The sequence below is a fragment of the Filicampus tigris genome, chromosome 5, assembly GCF_054856515.1.
Source record: "Filicampus tigris isolate MCC_2025a chromosome 5, RoL_Ftig_1.0, whole genome shotgun sequence".
Taxonomy (NCBI): domain Eukaryota; kingdom Metazoa; phylum Chordata; class Actinopteri; order Syngnathiformes; family Syngnathidae; genus Filicampus; species Filicampus tigris.
The window spans coordinates 4,460,785-4,478,441 of record NC_141221.1 but is presented as its reverse complement, the minus strand read 5'-3'; the positions used below and the strand labels follow the sequence as shown (position 1 = coordinate 4,478,441).

The window sequence follows — 17,657 nt, the reverse complement described above, 5'->3', positions numbered from 1 at the left end:
CAGCTGTTTTCTGACGCGGAGCCATTACTGATCAGTCAAGAGGATTAAGTAACAAAATGCCCCCCTGAGGAGGCTAGATTTTGCTGCTTAACTCATATTGGTATGTTGTTACAGCAATTACGGCGCTTACATTTTTTTAAAGGTCTTCAAACACACTTTTAAAATAATACATCAACATTTAAACAATCACATACATTGATAGAGAGTGTTAAGAGCAATGGATAAGTACAGTGTATGATAGTGTACTGATCCCTAGGTTTGTTTACGGCAAATAGTAATACATTTATCAAACTAACAAACGTAACTTATCCTCTCACAATTTACATAAATAATCATACTCAAAGACGTACATTATAAAATCAACCATCAGCCGTCGTTTTCTGTTGGCGTAAAAAGTAGGATTACCGCCGATTAACACCTTCTCAAACTAAATAAGCGTGCCGCCATCTAGTGGTCAAACGTGGAATTACAATGCACCCATTATACAGTTTGACCAAAATAATTATCTGTACAATAAAATCTAAAAGTCTGTGAAATAGCGAGCTTGGTGCACTGTAATGTTTTCTATTGACTTTGCACACTTTTAACAGTGCAACAAGTATTACAATACTGTACTGTATATATGATCCATCCATCCATTACTATTAGAATTCTATTCTTTCATTGAAAGTAGATCGCTGTGACTTTAGTTGATTTCTTTCCCTCAAGTGTGTTTGTCATGCATGGGATGAATCGACTCTAAAAGCTTTCTGTCCTTCTCCCCTCTAACTTTCTTTCTCCGCTCCAGTGAGTTGCATTTCCTTCTTGTCAGCGGACTTTAGGTGCCCCCCCCCCCCCTTTTTTTTTTCCCAACTGCAGGTTGTTATAGGATAAATGATTTTACCACAGAATGCTTTACACTGCATACAGATACACTTTCTACTTGAACTCACGTAAACTTCAGCTGAACAGATGCCATATGCCAGATCACGTGTATTGCTCTGGTTAACCCTGAACTGAAAATATTCTAAAGCACAACATGGAAATGGTCAATTCCTGTAATGGGATTTTTGCACTCTCCCCCGCGGCCCAACAAAACATACCTTCGTGAATTTCACAGTCATCTTGAAAACAGAGTAAGTGGGAAGAACCCGTCGTTAACAAGGCCCAATGCATTTAACCGAAACAGACATATCATTTCACATTCTCACAAATTATTTTATTTCTGACCAGCCTGTTCAAAATCCCCTGACCAAATCTCAATTTATTAATTTTTGGACAGGCGCGTGAGAAGAATATTAAAGCTTGTATTTTAACATGTTACAAGCAAGAAACAGAAGAGCACAGAACTGATCACATCATCTGCAAGTTGGAGTATCTGAAATGAGAAATCAAACTTGGGAAATGGATATCAGGCAGGAAGTCTGAGAAAAGATGCGATGTGAAAGTGATTGTCTGTCAAGGGCTTTGTCTCTTTTTTTTTTTTTTTTTCCCCCTCCTGTTTATAAGTTCTCTTCTGGACACAGATCTGAAAGCGAGAGAAGCCTTCCAAGTCAGCTGTCAAAGTCAATGAGACGACATGGGAAGCATGATTCTTACCGGTGCTGTTTCCAAAGTGCAAACTTTGGGTGAATTTGAGGCAAGCGGCTTGTTTCTTGAAAACCTCCAGTTGAGCGTCATCTAGTCTCCCCGATTTAGCTGCACACATAGACAACTTTATGATGTCGGATCGCCTCATCCGGCATAGCAGAAATGGTAAGAGACGCGTGTGGACTCACTTAGGAGTACAAAGAATCGGCCTTTTAGCTCTCTTAAATTCGGGAGCTTCAATATCATGGTGTCAACCAAGAGGAGGCAGTCAGGACACGTCTTATGGTACGTCTCAGTATGTATTTCCTCAGAGGTGCTGTAGTAAGCTTAAAAAAAAAACAACAACAACATTAAAGAATGCGTAGTTTTGTTTATTACTGTATATGGAATTACTGTATCTGTTCAGCATGTCAAATGTCAGTCCATCAATCCACTCATCCATCAATCCCTCCATCTGTCCACCATCCGTCCGTCCAGTTAATATCCCGTGCAGCGTTTGAATCAATTTGACAGCATGCGAATGAGTTGCATGAGTCATGACACTGTCAATCAAAATGTACTTACATTGGACACTCGCAGAGCTGTTTGGATAAGTGGAAGTAACAATAGCAGAAGAGCATTTTCCATCTCTGGTAAAGAAAAGTCATGTCGTTTGTGTTATTTTTATCCTTTCTGACATTTTGCTTGGCAACAAAAAAAAAAAAAAAAAAAAAAATGAGAGTGAAACAACATTACATTTTGTCTTTCCAGGTCATTGTAAAGTTATCACTGTCGGGCACAGGTGAGAGTTCGATCCACGAGCTGGTAATCGTTTTAAGTTCGTCCAAGTAATCCTTATTGTCTGATGTTCCAACGTAAAATATCCATTTTCCAGAAATCTATGGAGACACGCAGTATACACGGGATCAAAAAGTGGGTTAGCTTCATTGTTTTTCTACGATATATTATTTGTGGATTTTTAGATCGAACCAAGACGTCATACTCATACAAATAAAACATAATCGAGATGTTTTCAGTTCGTAGCCTGTAGAATTTCCTGTATATTTATTTATTGTACACATATTACGGCACGGCCCTTTTCAAGCAATTCCAAGCAGATAAATGCTTTTTGTACAACGTACCAGGTTCCGATCATCCAGAGGTGTCACAAGCTCTTCACAGCTCAAGTCGGACGAAGCAGCCGGGCTGGATAGAGCCAGCAGACCTAAACAAAAGTGAGCAAACATGACGAGGTCTTGATTGGCGACTGGGCACGATGCTGAGAGCAGGAAAACGGTCAATGGATGTGAAAAAGAGAAGCATTTATATGGCATGAAAGAAAGCGAGAGAGAGAGAGAGAGAGAGAGAGAGAGAGAGAGAGATACAGACATATGTTTACAAATTTAAGGAGTGAAAATAAAATGCCTTTAAAAAAATAACTATTAATACAATGTGCACACCCCTAATGAAGTTACCTAATTGCCCTCCATCGTAAATAAATGGATACATGTCACATACAAGTATTCTGTCCTTCACAGGTTCTTGAAGTCTGTTCAGATCTTAGGTCAGATGTAGAAGCCAAAATGGAGAGAGAGAGACAAGCCAAGCTAAACAAAAGTGAACAAACATGACGAGATGTCATGATGACATTTGGACAAGTCGAGTACTCGTGATCGGGGGGCCTCAGCCATCAAAACAGCAAATTTACCGTCTAAGCGACTTCAGGCCAATGCTCCAGTTTGAGTTTCACAGATTTCTGAAATTTGGGATTAGACTGCACTGAAGCCAGAGCAGCTAATTGAATTCAACATCATTGTGTGACTGGCGGCCTTCTTCGACGATACTGATGACTGCAAATGTTGAAAAATGTATCTCAAACACGTGTCGCTCTTTGTTTTATGAGCACTAACGAACCATCCAAACAAACAATATCATTCCGATTGTCCTGGATATCAACGGCACTCCCATTTATTCTTTTACTCCCCCCCCCCCCCCCCCCCCCCCCAAAAAAAAAATCGAAATAAGAACAAGATAAAGAGATATGGTGCAGACGAGAGTAATAAAGGTTGGTTCTGATAAGTTTGCTGTTTTCTCCTTTTGTGTTCACCCACATCATGTTCTGGCAAATGGCCTCGTGTTATCTCTGCTTCTGGACGATTCGTAAAGGAACGATGCAAGCACATTCCGATGTTTGACATGTTGCACGGTTAATTGCAGGCAGGAGTGAAGGACACTACGTTGCACCTTTTCATGCTCCTAGCTTGACGAGAAAAATACAGCGACAACCAAGAAAAATTAAAAGCACTCAGAAAAAATACACTACACTTCGATCACGGCAGGAATAATTGCAATACAGTAGTAAAAAAAAAAGTACAGAGCATTGCACTTTATTTCATGTTCCTATCTTACCATAGCACCTCAGCCGAAGACATGCTGACCTGCCTCCTCTTGATAGACATTATGAAATCTGAAAAAGCGTCGTTATTTGCTTATTTCCTTTTAAATGAGTCTACAATCTTCTCCTACTGTTTACTTTGCACTAAAATGATGTGATCCTCCATAATTCCTAATGCATCGTCTTAGACTTTTACTGATTGATTGCAACATCATAAACTTAAAAATCATTTAAAAAAAAAAAAAAAAACAACAACGAGGCAAAATATTTCAGGCAGTTCCTGCTGGATTTTTCGCACCTGTTGACGCGATGGAAAGCACAATCCCATTTATTTTTTTTGTCATCATAGAAATTTCTTTGAGCTCTTCTTTGTCAATTCCCCTCACCTTCGCCCCGATTGCATTGGATGACTCACCTGGACATGAAATATTGATTAGACTAAATCAAATATTTACTTTGGAATACGGAACGTGGAAAACTCGAACATTGAACTTGAAGTGATTTGATTTTCCCGTTTTCTTTGAACAAACCCTGTGTGTCCGGTGTATGGTCTTGAGCCGGTTGTCCCCACGGTGGCTGGTGACCATCTTAACCGCTTGCTCACAGATGCCCAATGAGACAGTAGTAAAAACAGCAACACCAAAGCAGTAAACAGATTCGTTTTTTTTTTTTTTTTGTGAGACTTTCAAAGGTTTTTCTCCATAGATTTTGGTCAAATTCCCAATCATATAATCATAACGCGGAGGGCCCATGATGATGAAACACTGGAGCTAAAAGCTAACAACAGCAGAGAACAACAAAACTAAGAGACAAAACAGTAGTGCAGTCTAAGGACTAAAATCGGCAAGATAAGATAAAAAATAATCTTCAATCAAAAGAAAAGATAAATGACTTAAAACTTGTTAAAAAGCCAAACTAAAAAGGTGTGTCTTGAGCTTCCTCTTAAAAATATCAACTTTTTTTTTTTTTTTATCTTATCTTACTGATTCTAGTTCTTAGACTATACTACTGTTCTTTCTTTTAGTTGTGTTGCTCTCTGCCGTTGTCAGCTTTTAGCTCCAGTGTTTCCTCATGGGGGAGCCTCCGCTTTGAGGGAGGGGTGACTACTTTTTTTTTTTTTTTTTTTTTAAATGTTTTGCTTTGAATGTTTTAAAGCACTTTGAGTTGCATTTTTATGTATGAAAAGTGCTATATAAATAAAATGTGATTGATTGATTGTGATTGATCCATCGCCTTGTGTTTTTGGAGAGTGTGGCGTTGGGGGGGGGGGGGGGGGGGGGGTTCTAGCTTGGGGTCCCTAAGGGGCTCTAGGAACGCCCACTGTTTCACAACACGTCTTAGTGCGCTTCTTGCAGGCAGCCTTCCTATTCATTTGGCCGTTACATAACAGGATGAATAGGACACAAGTGACCCCTGGCAATTGGGCATCAAATGTGGGGAGTTTTGCACCGGGGTGTGTGCGCGTGTGTTCCGGCCCACCGTTATACAACACGTCGCAGAGACACAACTCGCAGGCAGCCTCCCTAACATCCTTGCACTCCGTGGTGGTCCCGCATCTTGAACCATGTATGCCCACTTGCTGGCCGTTCTGCTCGCCTTCACCTCCCTGTGCGATGCGTCCGAACCCGACTGCAAGGAACTTGTTAAACCTCTGCAGCTGGACAACCACAGCCCTGTGAGTATTGGAGTGTGCTCGAAACCTGAATTACGGTATGCGTCACGTGGTCTTCACTGTATTTCTTTGTTATTATTATCAAGGTTTTCACTTATAGTGCATTCGTAGGGTGTTGGTCTTCAATTGAAACACGCATTCTTAGTAAGGAAATAAATACCAGCCACAACATTGAGTACACAATGGAATGAGTTACTTTAGAATAGCAAAATCAACTTGAAATTTACTACTATATCATTACTGTATATGTAATGATGTTATGTAATGGAAGTCACATTCCAAGTAATTTAACCAGTGCCTAATAAAGAGTTAACTGTATGTTTTGTCATTTTAACAGTGCTGTTAAATGCAGAGCTGGGCGTTCCGCATATGTGACGGACCGCTCCGTCTATCCTTTACTGACGGTCGCCCGTTTTGCTGACGGGTGACGAATGACGTGTCAGATTTTAGAATAGACGGACTAAGCATAGTCAGAAGCCCCTTTATTTAATCCGTCATTTGTCTGTAGTCCATCATTAGTCTATTTTTCGTTGGCGGGCTATCGAAGGTTTAGTGGGAATCGCAGACGGAAACTTGTTTAAAATTAGAGGCGGACTAGAAAAAAGACAAATGACGGACGACGGGTGGGTACCCACGCTGCTGACGGATGACGAATGATCAATTTTTAGTAAAATGCCCAGCTCTGATTAAATGCACTATTGCAGTGAGGGGTAATGATCAATGGAGAATTTAAGTGGAACCCCCCCAAACTCAAACAAATGCAACGTGTTGTGAGATGCTTGGTTGACTTGAAAACATTTTTCACATTGGAAATTAAGCTGCAGGCTCAAACTATCCCCATTAGAAAACTTTTATTAACTGTACTTTTTAATTGACATTTTTGATATTTCAATGTTAGGCAAGTGTACAAAGAGGTTAATCACTATAAAGTGAAACTAAAAGAAACTAAAATAACGTGTAACTACTTACCCTTCAAAGGCTTATGATAGAACAGATATTGGAGCAGGAGTAGAAAACTTTTGAAAAGCCACAGAAAAAAGTAAAACAAAGACAAAAACAAAGGCATATGGCCCTATTATGGTAGGCAGGCGCCTGTGCGCTCTGCGTAAAAATTCATTTTCCGTGTCACGCCACTCTGGTCGTTCCGGCGTTCGGAGCAGCCTCGCTCCCGACTCACCTGACAATATTCGTGTATTTGAGATTTTGGTGTATTTGATGGAGGCACAGGCAGACATTGTCAGGTGGATGGCATCGGATTTCATTCCTAAATATGACAAGTGTGACACAATCCCTTTGAATCAGAGTAGAAATCAATTCATCGAACAAATTTGTTATCATTAGCATCGTAAAAATAGTTTAATTACACTTGCATGACGACTGGCCCAAAATGGGTTGGTGTCACACATAGGTGCACGATAGGTGTTGCAAGGCGGTTTCCAATCGCCCATGTCACATGCGTGGCCGACTACATCATCCGCAAGGGGGGGATCTTGCAGTTCACCTGTTTAAAAACACGTCGCACGCACCAATCTCATCTCTCGGGAGATCCGTTTTATAATAAAAAAAATCACTTGGTTTGTGGTTTGTTTCAGATCTTCGGGAAATGGGTTCTCCACGTGGGCTCATGGGACGAGCCGGGCCTGAAGAGCGACCTGGTGGCAGCGAACAGCTCGTGGATCGAATTGTCACCATCCTCGCAGATGGGGACCATCTCCCTCTACTGGGCTGACCGTCTGTAAGGACACCCACCGCACTCGCTGGAGCTTTGGCTCCCGAACTTATTTGTTGTCATCAACTTTCATTCCAGGAACGACAATAAATGTCTTCAGGGTTCCGCTGATGTCAGCGTCTCCGGAATGACCAGTCACACCACCTGTACGCATCGCCTTATATCTACTTAAATGCTTCAGTTCTCATGCACTTGGTGTTACATCTGTTACATCCAGAAGCATATTTTAAGTCATTGGATGATGAGCTTTGTTTTCAGGATTTTTTTTTTTTGCCTTGACAGTGAACCACAGAGATAGGAGTAATTTTCGCCCACACACACAAAATATTTTGTTTGCCTATAGAGGCCACAAGATAGTGGCAAACCACTATGCGAGGCTCTTCATCTCACTCAAACATAGTTCCCCTAAGATGCCATAAATTGGTGGCAAAGCAATACTTTAGATGAAAGGGTTCATTGTATGTGCCACCACAATGGATTTGAAATGAATAAATTAACAATTTCAGCTTCAGGAGATTTTACTAACATAAGGCATTCACCATTTCATTTATTTTGATTCATAAAAATACGTTTCAGCTTTTTATGGCATGTTTTACTTTCTAGCAAAAGACGGAAGATTTTGTGCTAACACTGGCTGTTGTTTGGAACTGATCATAATTCATAAGGCCAAGTTATAGCGGAAGATAAACAGCGTCTGCTCATGATGGCTCCAAGACCACTGCTTCAACGTAGATATGCTTTTCTTACGGAGATGAGCGATGTTGTGTTTGTGCTAAACCTATCATTCGGAATTATGGCCAAAACGTTCAAGTTTGGATTCACTGGATGGCAATCAGTGCTAGCACAAAAGAAAAAAGAAAAAAAAAAAAGTCAGTAAAAGCCTCCTAGAACAGCTGCCATTTATTTGGGGTTCATTAGAGGCACTTCAAATGGTGGCAAATGCGTAATGACTCCAATTTAACATGAGTTAGAATGTGATGTGTTAATTCTGAACAAAGAGGGTGTGCACACCCGTGCAACCACATTACAGCTGTTTTATTTTGACTCTCGAAAAGAGTTCGAATGAGGTATAGGTCACAATATCTGTGGGAACGTTTTTTTTAATTATTGATCTTGGTCTCATTTTTTTCACGTCACAAAAACCTGGCATTAGAGCAAGGGTGTGTAGATTTTTATATCCACTATTATTATGTAAATTTGTCCAAATACTACATAAGATCATCTTCAAGTTTACACATTGGTTTATTTCCATGTGTTATGAAAGCAAACTCTGCCATTGGCCATATACTTCTGGACTTTACTATATCTCATTCAAGCTGATGTGGGATGTTTTTTTTTTTTTTGTTTTTGTTTTTTTTTTGTCACAGTCAACATCAACAACCATACTTCCTATCATGAGGGCAAATATTACGCAACCTGCTCCGACTGCCTCCTGTCCGAAGACACCACCCTCCTCCCAGATGGCAAATCTAAGGGCCGATACCTCTTCCTCTTTAGTATGTGTTGCTTCAAGTATAAAGCCTAAAGAACCCTTATAAGAAACTACTACCGCATGATTATTTGACTCTTTTAATACAATGTGAACCTTCATCTAAATGTCCAATGAAAATGTTTTATCATGCACTGTGTAAATCTTCCTACAATTCTTCAACATCACATGTATGGTTTTTTTTTAAATATTTGTCTTGCTGATGACAACATTTTACTTTTATATATTATACCAGACTAAAATGTGCTATCAATAATGTTGATAACGGTGACTGTTTTCGTAAAATGTTTTCCCTTTTTCCATTACGTACGTAGATGTCGTTCGATATGTCGACATACAGTATACATGCGCCATGATAGTATCAACACAGAAATTAAACATATTAGAATGGCGGGTGTAGCTTTGCATGCAGCGAGTTTAAACGTTTTAAAAATCCAGTACAGTATATTTTTACTTGTCAAGAACAATACATTGTTAAAGTCCAGTCGTATTTAACCTTTAAGTGGAGTATATTTCAACTTCACATTTAATTACTTGGTTTTGAAACATTTAAGTACAATTTGTCTTCAACGTTTATGTGCAATACATTTAAATTGCATCAGTATTCAAGTTTTCTTTTCGTATATTTTAAGTGCGATATAAATTGTCAAAAAGTGCATAATGTTAAAGTGGCTTACAAGAACGAATGCAGATACTTTTTAGGAATGAAACATCTGCCTCGTTTCAATACCGGTCACGATGATACGAATTACCTCAATGTATTCGACGATATCATCTCCAAAATGTCAACTTAGTTCCGTTCATTATCTTTCCATCCATGTGCTCATCACTAAAGTTGTATTTCCCTTGTTGCTTTTCAAAGCACGAAATGGTAAGCTGGAGCCATCCGAGTTGGAGACCTTCAAGAAACAGGCCGTGTGTCTTAATTTCCCCCCAGAATACTACTTCCTGGACTCAGGTGCGTTTGTCATTTTACCTTTATATCACCTCTCGCGTGATTAACTCTCATGCATCATAGCTCGGCGGTCTCGTTTCAGATCTGTGTCCAGATGAGAGGAAGACTGTTGCAACCAATGAAGGAGAAGAGCCGACTGGTTCTGCAAAGTAAAATGTAGCACAGAGACAGCCAGAAAAATACATCGTACTAAACAAACTCAATTTTCACCTGTGACTTTGTGCAATGGAATAACCTTATCCACATGTAAGACTTGATAGTTTTGTGAAAAAGTTTTTTTTTTTTTATAGGGCGGTTGATAAATGCAACTCCGAATCCTCATTTCGGTAGAGAACACTGGTTGATTGTAGTTGAATAAAACCGATGCAATTCTCCTCTGTGCAGTTCTTTCACTGACCCCTTGCAGAGAAAAGATGACACACTGTTCTTTACAAGAAACTTCAACAAAAACTGTTGCCTGGTAACTTTGTTACTGTCAAGACCACATTGTCACCGCAACACAAATGCTTTGCGGGAAAACAACCTTCATTACACAAGAGAAAGGATTTCTCCCGTTGATCCAGTCGTGGCACTTCGCCCAGAGTCCATTCAAGGCCGACAGAGGACCTTTGAAATGGTCATTCAGCGCTTGGTGAAAGCACATCTCCGCATGATTATTCAGAGTGCTCCTTGGTGCATTTTTTTTTTTTGTGTGTACAACACATCCTTTCTTTCCATCGTACGGTAGAAGTTTACACAGCATTTTTTTTACTCTTTGAGAGCTCAGAGAGAGATCGGTGTTGGGCAGTAACACAGTTAGAGTAAGGCAGTGAGACCATGACTTGGCCTGTTGTTAATTTTTTGTTAGCTCTCGCTGCACTTTGTGGGGCTTCTGCGCCGGACTGCAAGGACCTGGTCCAACCTTTCTTGCCAGAGGACCCGCAGTTGGTAAATTGAGATTTTTTTTTTATTGAATTACAGTATTGTTATGAGAATAGTGTACTACATTGGAAATAACACAACGTGCATTTTTGGGGGGGCCTTTAACAGTCATTTAAGTTGGAAAAGCTATAAAATATAAATTACTGACATTTATGCCAATAATGTTAGTCAGCAAGTTGTTTTTACTAATCTTCAATAAAAAAGGAACAACTCTTATTTCTTGGTTGTGAAATGCAGGAAAGCCCATTTTCACAACAGCAAAATTTAACACATTTAATTGAATTGCCCAACTAAAATGTTATCGAAGATTGTTGACTAACAAACATCAACTCTTTTTTTTTTTTTTTTTTTTTTTTTACAGTTGCATTATATTTGCAAATCTTTAATAAATCTCCTATGATTGTGCATGTAATGCTCCAATAATATTCTCCTTGTTCTATGCTGCAGGTATTTGGTAAATGGGTGTATGTGATGGGAGCTGGTGACCCCCTGCCATACCACCATGCGTTGGCATCATTGAAAAGCTCCTGGATAGACTTGTCCCCGACATCGGACAGTCACATCGTGACAATGCGATGGGGCGATTACAGCTTGTAAGTTGCTTGATGGAGTTGCATGACTTTGTTTAAAAAAAAAAAAAAAAAAAAAAAAAGAAAGAACGTGAGCCATAATGTTGTTGTTGTTGCCCAACAGCAATCGTTGCATTTTGGGGGAAGTCAACGCAACAGTTGTCGAACTCACCACCACATTTCGCAGTAAGTGGATTGCAGATGGATGGTACTGTTTTTTTATTCAAATTTGTATGCAGGATAAGCGGTTCGTATAATGGACAGATGTATTCTAATCAAATCGTTATATGAGTATAGCATTTTTAGTTTTGTATATTAAGTAAGCACTGAGGTTGGAGGGAAAAAAAAAAAGAAAAAAAGAACCACTCTTCTATTGTATTTTATTCTACAGTACAGTATTTGTAAAAGGCAGATTAAAAAAAAAAAAAAAAAATCATCAAACTCTTTAAATCACTTTGGTGAGAGTCTTTTACGAGCCTAAAGTAGCTTAACACTATATTTCTTGTGACAGTAACATACATACAGTACTGTATGTAAATAACCTTGCATAACTAGAACGTGCATGTTTTCCAAAGAGAACCTATCCGACCACAAAGGCTACATCCTGAGGACATGCTCTGACTGCCTTCTGTGGACAGACACCTTCCGAAACCGTGATGTCACTGGCAGATTCATCCTGCAGTTCAGTAAGCGTGCAACTCTATCATTCCTTCTCACACATAGCAGGTCAATGTGCATTTTATTTAAAAGAAATAATAACAACCTTCTCAGCACGGAGTGGAGCAATTAACCCCCAAGATGTTGAAGTGTTCCAAAAACAAATTGGCTGTCTGAACTTCCCGGAGAACTTCCATAAATATGATGGAATTTCAGGTGAGTTTTTTTTTTTATTATTATTATTTTTTTTAAATGAGTGTTACTCCGGTTGCCACAAGATGGAGATGATGGAATGTCCTTCAAAAGGGTGTGTGTGTGTTACAGTGCTGCTGTTGTCACACTAAAAGTCATATTTACTTGATTTGGTCTTTGTCTTCCTACTCCAGAGCTGTGTCCTGATGACGAGCAGACCACAGAGTGAGACACTGCGAGAAGAAAAGAAACATTGAAAACACATACAGCAGTTACTAGGAAAGACTGTATGCTCTCTGTAGGCTATAGTGTAGTTTCCATTCATTAAAATCTAGATCGTGTGTAGTTTGAGTGAAAGAAAAAAAAACCACACACATTCACCGGTCATAACATTAGGTACACCTTCAGTCTAATTTGACCCAAAAATTGTTCCAGAGCACAAGTCTCTATTATTACACTAATAATAATTATTATTATAATTATAATAACAACAACATGTACATTTAGTAATACTTATGAATTGGGGGTAAGTTTCAGCAACAGAAACAATTACAGCGCATGGCAGAGTTTGCATATTGCACAAGCTTTTATAGGTGAAATTTAAAATCAAAAACAATGAAAATATCTCCCACACTTGATGTGCTAGACAAATTAAGACATTTTTTAAATCAGCCAAAAAAAAAAACATTTAGGGATACAAAGCCATCTCTGATGAAAATTTGCTGTTGACCAGTGTTATTAAAAAAAAAATAAGGAGACTTCATTTTACTGTAGATCTTACATAAAATCACAGATTACACAAGTCTATCTATTATTATTATTATCTATTATGGCTGCCTATTATAGTTTTAGCTGATCAGTAACATCATCCGGTAGCTAAGCTTGATCAAGCTAAGCTCTGTTTGCGATACAAAATGAAGAGAAAGTTTGATGTACATGTAGAACTGACACACAAAAAAAAATCCGCCACTCAACAACCACCAAGACTTTGTACAATAAAACGGCTCTCGTGACAGATTACAGTTTCCTTTGTAATGTCAGATTGAGACCGAAATGTCATGCACTTAAGTGTCCCAATTTACAGTACTGGCCCCCCGACCCACTGTGAACAACTTCTAATTTGCACGACTTGCTGCTGTCCCTCCGCCCGCTGGTTCTGGTGCTCCGCGTGCGCAAGCTGCTCGGCGTCTGATGCGGACGCCGGCATCCGAACAGCACCGCCACCCGTTTCCTGCACTGAGACGAGCCAAAGTAGTAAAGGAGCGGGTCCAGGCAGCAGCTGAGGCTCCCTGCACACATGGCGAGCAGGTAGGCCCGGTAGGAGGCGTCGCCGGACTTGTGGCTGACCTCCACGTAGTGGACCATCAGTGTGACGTTAGCTGGGGTGAAGCAGACCACAAAGACGAGCAGCACGAGCGCGGCCATCACCACCGCTCGAGTCTTCTTGGAACGGTTCTCCACGTTGGAGGCCGCCAAGGCCTGGATGATGCGCACGTAGCACGCCACCGTGAAGACGAGCGGGATGAAGAAGAACACGGAGCAGTAGACGGGGAAGAAGTAACGATAATAGGATTTCAGCTTCTGGGAATCTTGCACGTCGTGGCAGGTTGTGATGTCCAGGTGGGGCAAGCTTGCCGTCTGACCCGAGGCCAAGAGGGGCGCCACTCCCGCGAGGGCCAGCAGCCACATGGCGGCGCACACGGCCCATGCCGTCTGACGGCTGCGCCATGTCAGCGAGTTCATGGGGTAGACCACGGCCAAGAAGCGGTCAATGCCGATGCAGGCCATGAGCAGGACCGAGCAGTACATGTTGCAATAGAAGGACGCGGTCACAACCCTGCACATGAACGGGCCGAAGGTCCAGTTATTGCCGTGGTAACGGTAGGCTATCTTGAAAGGGAGGAGCAGGCCGAAGAGCAGGTCAGCACATGCCAGGTTCAGCATGTAGATGACGGCGGGCTTTCTGGGACGGGCGGGGTGCACAAACATCGCCACGGCGACAAGGTTGAGGGGCACGCTGATGACGAAGACGAAGGTGTAGACTGTCGGGACGAAGGCGGTGGCCAGGTAACTGCGCAGGAACCGCTTGGCCTCCTCCGAGACAAAGTAGTGCCTGTGAGGATGACGATGTGAGCCGCGGTGGCGTCTCACGGGTTCGGGTTGGGAACTTGAGCCGGAACCGGTGTCGTCACCGAGGGCGTCAAGCACAGACAGGTCCATGTAGTCCGCAGCGTGGCCAGAGAAGGTCCGTGGGGATAACGCAGAGGCTTCAGTAATGTGAAAAAACAGATAATACATTGTTTTTTTTTTTCAGTGCAGATTTTCGTCGTCACTCAAGTCTACAGCAGCCCTACAGCAGTGATTCTCAACCAGTGTGCAGTGGCACGTTAGCGTGCCGCGGGAAATTATTCAATGTCTATCATTTTGACCAAAAATGTATATTTTCAAATAAAAAAAGTTTTGTTATTGTATTTGACAACCACGTGCAGTAACAGGCAAAACAATAACATGTTCTTCCACTAGATGACAGTAGGTACATAATGACCCTTTTTGGGAATCGTCAAGTTAAATGGTGTGCGGTGGGATTTATTACGATGTGAAATCTGTGCTTTGGCTCAATAAAGGCTGAGAAACTAGTCTAGTGGAAGCTGACCCTTGCGAGCACTCACAAGGCAAGCCTCAAGGTAGCGTTAAGGGCTCTTGGTCGCCCTCTAGTGTTAGTAAGGCCTTAGGCAAGTGCTTAGTTCCCTTATGCTCTGGGTCAAAGGTGGTGACAAATTTATGTGCCACAATGTAGTGCATAACAATTAACCCCAAAATGTAGTTTGCTGGTTCACATTGACTAGTTAGGGAAAAAAGATAGGGAAAAGATAGACATATATAATGTATATATATTTGTCTATAACTACATATATCTCTATATATGTCTATGCAGCTATATGTAAATATACAGGATATTTTTTTTTACAAAAACAGTACCATATACTGTATATAATCCTTAAAATGACATCCTTTAACTTGCCATGTTTTAAAAAAAATAAACAAATAAAAAATAATTAAAAAAAACTTACCTGGGTTTGAATGTCTGGATAAGGCAAAAATACATCCCAGAGTGGATGCTTTTGAGTTCATTATAATTACTTTTGCATAAAACATACCTTAAGTCACCCAGCAGGAATCATGTACATTTGTTTTAAATCTAGAATTAAAAATGTAGAAACTTACCATTACGCGTGCTGAGTGCTGAGCTGTGAAGTGAAAACACCACCAACAGCCAAACTAATAGGTCACCTGTGGCTGTTTTGCCTTGAAGCATTTTGAAGTAATGTTACTGGTACAGTTTACCAGGAGTGTGGTAAGTGTGACAAGTGTCTTACGTTATAATATAGTCCACTCAGGGTACTGGCACATCCCCTCTGACTCCTCCCCAATAATCCCTCGTAATAAATTTAACACAACACCAATCCCATGCCATTTTGCATTAATTTCTCCTCTATTGTCAACCACAAACTGTCCTGTGCATTTCTATTATGTTTGCTATTAAATAATTATTAACAGCTCTCAATATCATATTGTATTTGTACACCACAGCAAACTACACTCACAATACTCAAATTCTTAAATTAATACTCTATCTTTGAGTGTCATTTAAAACAGCCTATCATCTTCGTTCTTTTTATTTTATTTTACAGAGAATGTTTAACACGCATCGTGAATTAAAAAAAAAAAATTGTAGAATTGTGCGGCGGCCCCCAAAAGGAAAAAAAAATGCATTTTTTTATTTATTATACACTGCTGGTCAAAATCACATAACACCACCAATACATACTGAAAATGCAATAATTGCAGCATTTAAAAATTTTATTAATTAAAATATGATTATTTAGATGCTTTAATTAAAAAGGCACTGGTGAACTACAATATTTCAACAAGCCAAAAGGGAGGAGGCCATCTGATACAACTGCTTAGTCAACATACAAGTGACAACAAAACAATAGTGTTTCTCCTACAAAGTAAACAAGAATATCTTTCCAATTAAAATACATTAAATTTAGCTCTCTCTCAAAAAAACAGAAAAAAAGAAATTAATAGCTTCATTAAATTATTTGGAGAAAAAAAAATAGTATTCCATGTACATTTTCTGACAACTTTGATTTTGTTGAACAATCTGAACGCTGTCACAAGGCACAAACAATTTCTCATATTTCCTATTGTCTATCACTTTCCATAGAATTTTTTATTCAGGAGGAAGATGAGCAAGTTTACGTTGACTTTAGCTTTGTCGAACATTTTCATGACAGCCACGCCTTCGTATTGGAGCTGCAGAAGGTCCTGGACACAAAACACCGGACAGAAATGATTGCAACCGCAAAAAAATGGATACGATACAAATCCTTCCGAGCTAAAGGTTTTACAGGCACTGTGCGAAAAAATAAATGAAGCTGTCTGCATGGAAATCATTGTGTCTGCTGGGAATCTGACACACTGGAATCATGCTTACCTGGAAATGCAGCTGAACTTTTTCCATCTCAACACCCATGAATTTAGCTTTCACCTCAAAATCCCCGACTTCCTCACTTGGTGAAATTTCAAACATGACATTTTTGAACCTGGCACACAAAAGACAATAGATAAAAAAAAAAATAAAGTGTTAACACAGCACATTTGGAGGGGAAATGGACCAATAATTTCCAGTAAAATCGTCCTACTACGGCGGTAACACCGATGCCCTTTCTTTTCAGAATCATTTTAAAATCAGCACTTTGACATTCAAAAGGACAAGGAAAATTGACAGTGTTGGTTTCAACCTGGAGATGAACGATTTGGGCGTATAATGTAAAAACAAGCAACAGTTCGGCTCTATTAAACATGAATAAGTGTCAAGCAATTAAGACTACCAGTATATTAATTCAAAGCTTTTTAGAGTTTTATCTGATCTCCAAAAGGTAGGTGATGAATTCCATCTCGTACCGAAAGGATAACAACACGGGCATCTACTCACTGATATTTATAACTGAACAACGATGGGTGATTTGTTGTAAATCTTCATACCATTTGAGTCACCTTGGATAATTTCCCACGGCATTGATAAAATTGCTCAACTCACTGGTTGGTCTGAAGTCCTTCGATCTCCAGAATGACTCCTTTCTCGTGCAGCCTAGCTCCGGTGTACTTCAAAGATTGCGGCTTCCCCTTTTTGCTGCCCTTTTCATCGCCTTTGCTGTCCACTTTGATGGATCTGCGTGAATTCCTAGCCACACACACACACACGCACACAACATAGTGATGCATAAGCAGTGTGATCACAACCAATTCACGCAATCCATTCAGGGCATCATGCTCACTTGCGGTTGAGGTTATCCAGGCATGTCTTGATGTAGGTGTCGTAATAGTTCATCTGCTCCTTGTAGAAGCTTGTTTTCGAATTGAGCGCCGAAAGCGTCTGCTGGAGCTTCACAAGCTCAGCCTTCCTCCTTTGCCTGTAGCGTCTTTGGTAGCGAATATCCTGGCAACCAAAAGCGAGAGCTCG

At 40.2% G+C, this 17,657-nt stretch overlaps 5 protein-coding genes across 6 annotated transcripts in view; 2 read left to right on the top strand and 3 right to left on the bottom strand.

Moving 5' to 3' along the window:
* Positions 1–1,176: 1,176 nt before the first annotated feature.
* LOC147146987 (uncharacterized) lies at positions 1,177–2,856 on the bottom strand. The gene is made up of 6 exons (XM_086031002.1): positions 2,691–2,856; positions 2,305–2,447; positions 2,134–2,198; positions 1,758–1,895; positions 1,579–1,677; positions 1,177–1,507 (listed from the first exon to the last, which is right to left on the bottom strand). The coding sequence occupies exons 1-6, from the start codon at positions 2,793–2,795 to the stop codon at positions 1,482–1,484; spliced, it is 576 nt and encodes a 191-aa protein (XP_085887128.1). The 5' UTR covers positions 2,796–2,856; the 3' UTR covers positions 1,177–1,481.
* Positions 2,857–5,371: 2,515 nt separating this feature from the next.
* LOC147146986 (uncharacterized) lies at positions 5,372–10,161 on the top strand. The gene is made up of 6 exons (XM_086031396.1): positions 5,372–5,618; positions 7,208–7,350; positions 7,423–7,490; positions 8,712–8,840; positions 9,696–9,791; positions 9,871–10,161. Exons 1-6 carry the CDS (start codon positions 5,508–5,510, stop codon positions 9,939–9,941), a joined length of 618 nt encoding a protein of 205 aa, XP_085887522.1. The 5' UTR covers positions 5,372–5,507; the 3' UTR covers positions 9,942–10,161.
* A 228-nt stretch (positions 10,162–10,389) lies between these two features.
* On the top strand, positions 10,390–13,144 carry LOC147146985 (uncharacterized). Its single transcript, XM_086031397.1, has 6 exons — positions 10,390–10,715; positions 11,157–11,302; positions 11,403–11,464; positions 11,854–11,964; positions 12,050–12,151; positions 12,322–13,144. The coding sequence occupies exons 1-6, from the start codon at positions 10,605–10,607 to the stop codon at positions 12,354–12,356; spliced, it is 567 nt and encodes a 188-aa protein (XP_085887523.1). The 5' UTR covers positions 10,390–10,604; the 3' UTR covers positions 12,357–13,144.
* f2r (coagulation factor II (thrombin) receptor) lies at positions 12,486–15,547 on the bottom strand. The gene is made up of 2 exons (XM_086031394.1): positions 15,353–15,547; positions 12,486–14,394 (listed from the first exon to the last, which is right to left on the bottom strand). Exons 1-2 carry the CDS (start codon positions 15,441–15,443, stop codon positions 13,184–13,186), a joined length of 1,302 nt encoding a protein of 433 aa, XP_085887520.1. The 5' UTR covers positions 15,444–15,547; the 3' UTR covers positions 12,486–13,183.
* A 423-nt stretch (positions 15,548–15,970) lies between these two features.
* Positions 15,971–17,657, bottom strand: part of iqgap2 (IQ motif containing GTPase activating protein 2) — a 29,369-nt gene continuing 27,682 nt past the window's right edge. For both annotated transcript variants that reach the window (XM_086030692.1, XM_086030691.1), the window contains exons 35-38: positions 17,473–17,633; positions 17,235–17,378; positions 16,629–16,737; positions 15,971–16,459 (exon numbers count right to left, since the gene is read on the bottom strand). In XM_086030692.1, coding sequence (XP_085886818.1) covers positions 16,346–16,459; positions 16,629–16,737; positions 17,235–17,378; positions 17,473–17,633 — 528 coding nt within the window. In that variant the 3' untranslated portion in view covers positions 15,971–16,345. The remainder of the gene's footprint in view (positions 16,460–16,628; positions 16,738–17,234; positions 17,379–17,472; positions 17,634–17,657) is intronic.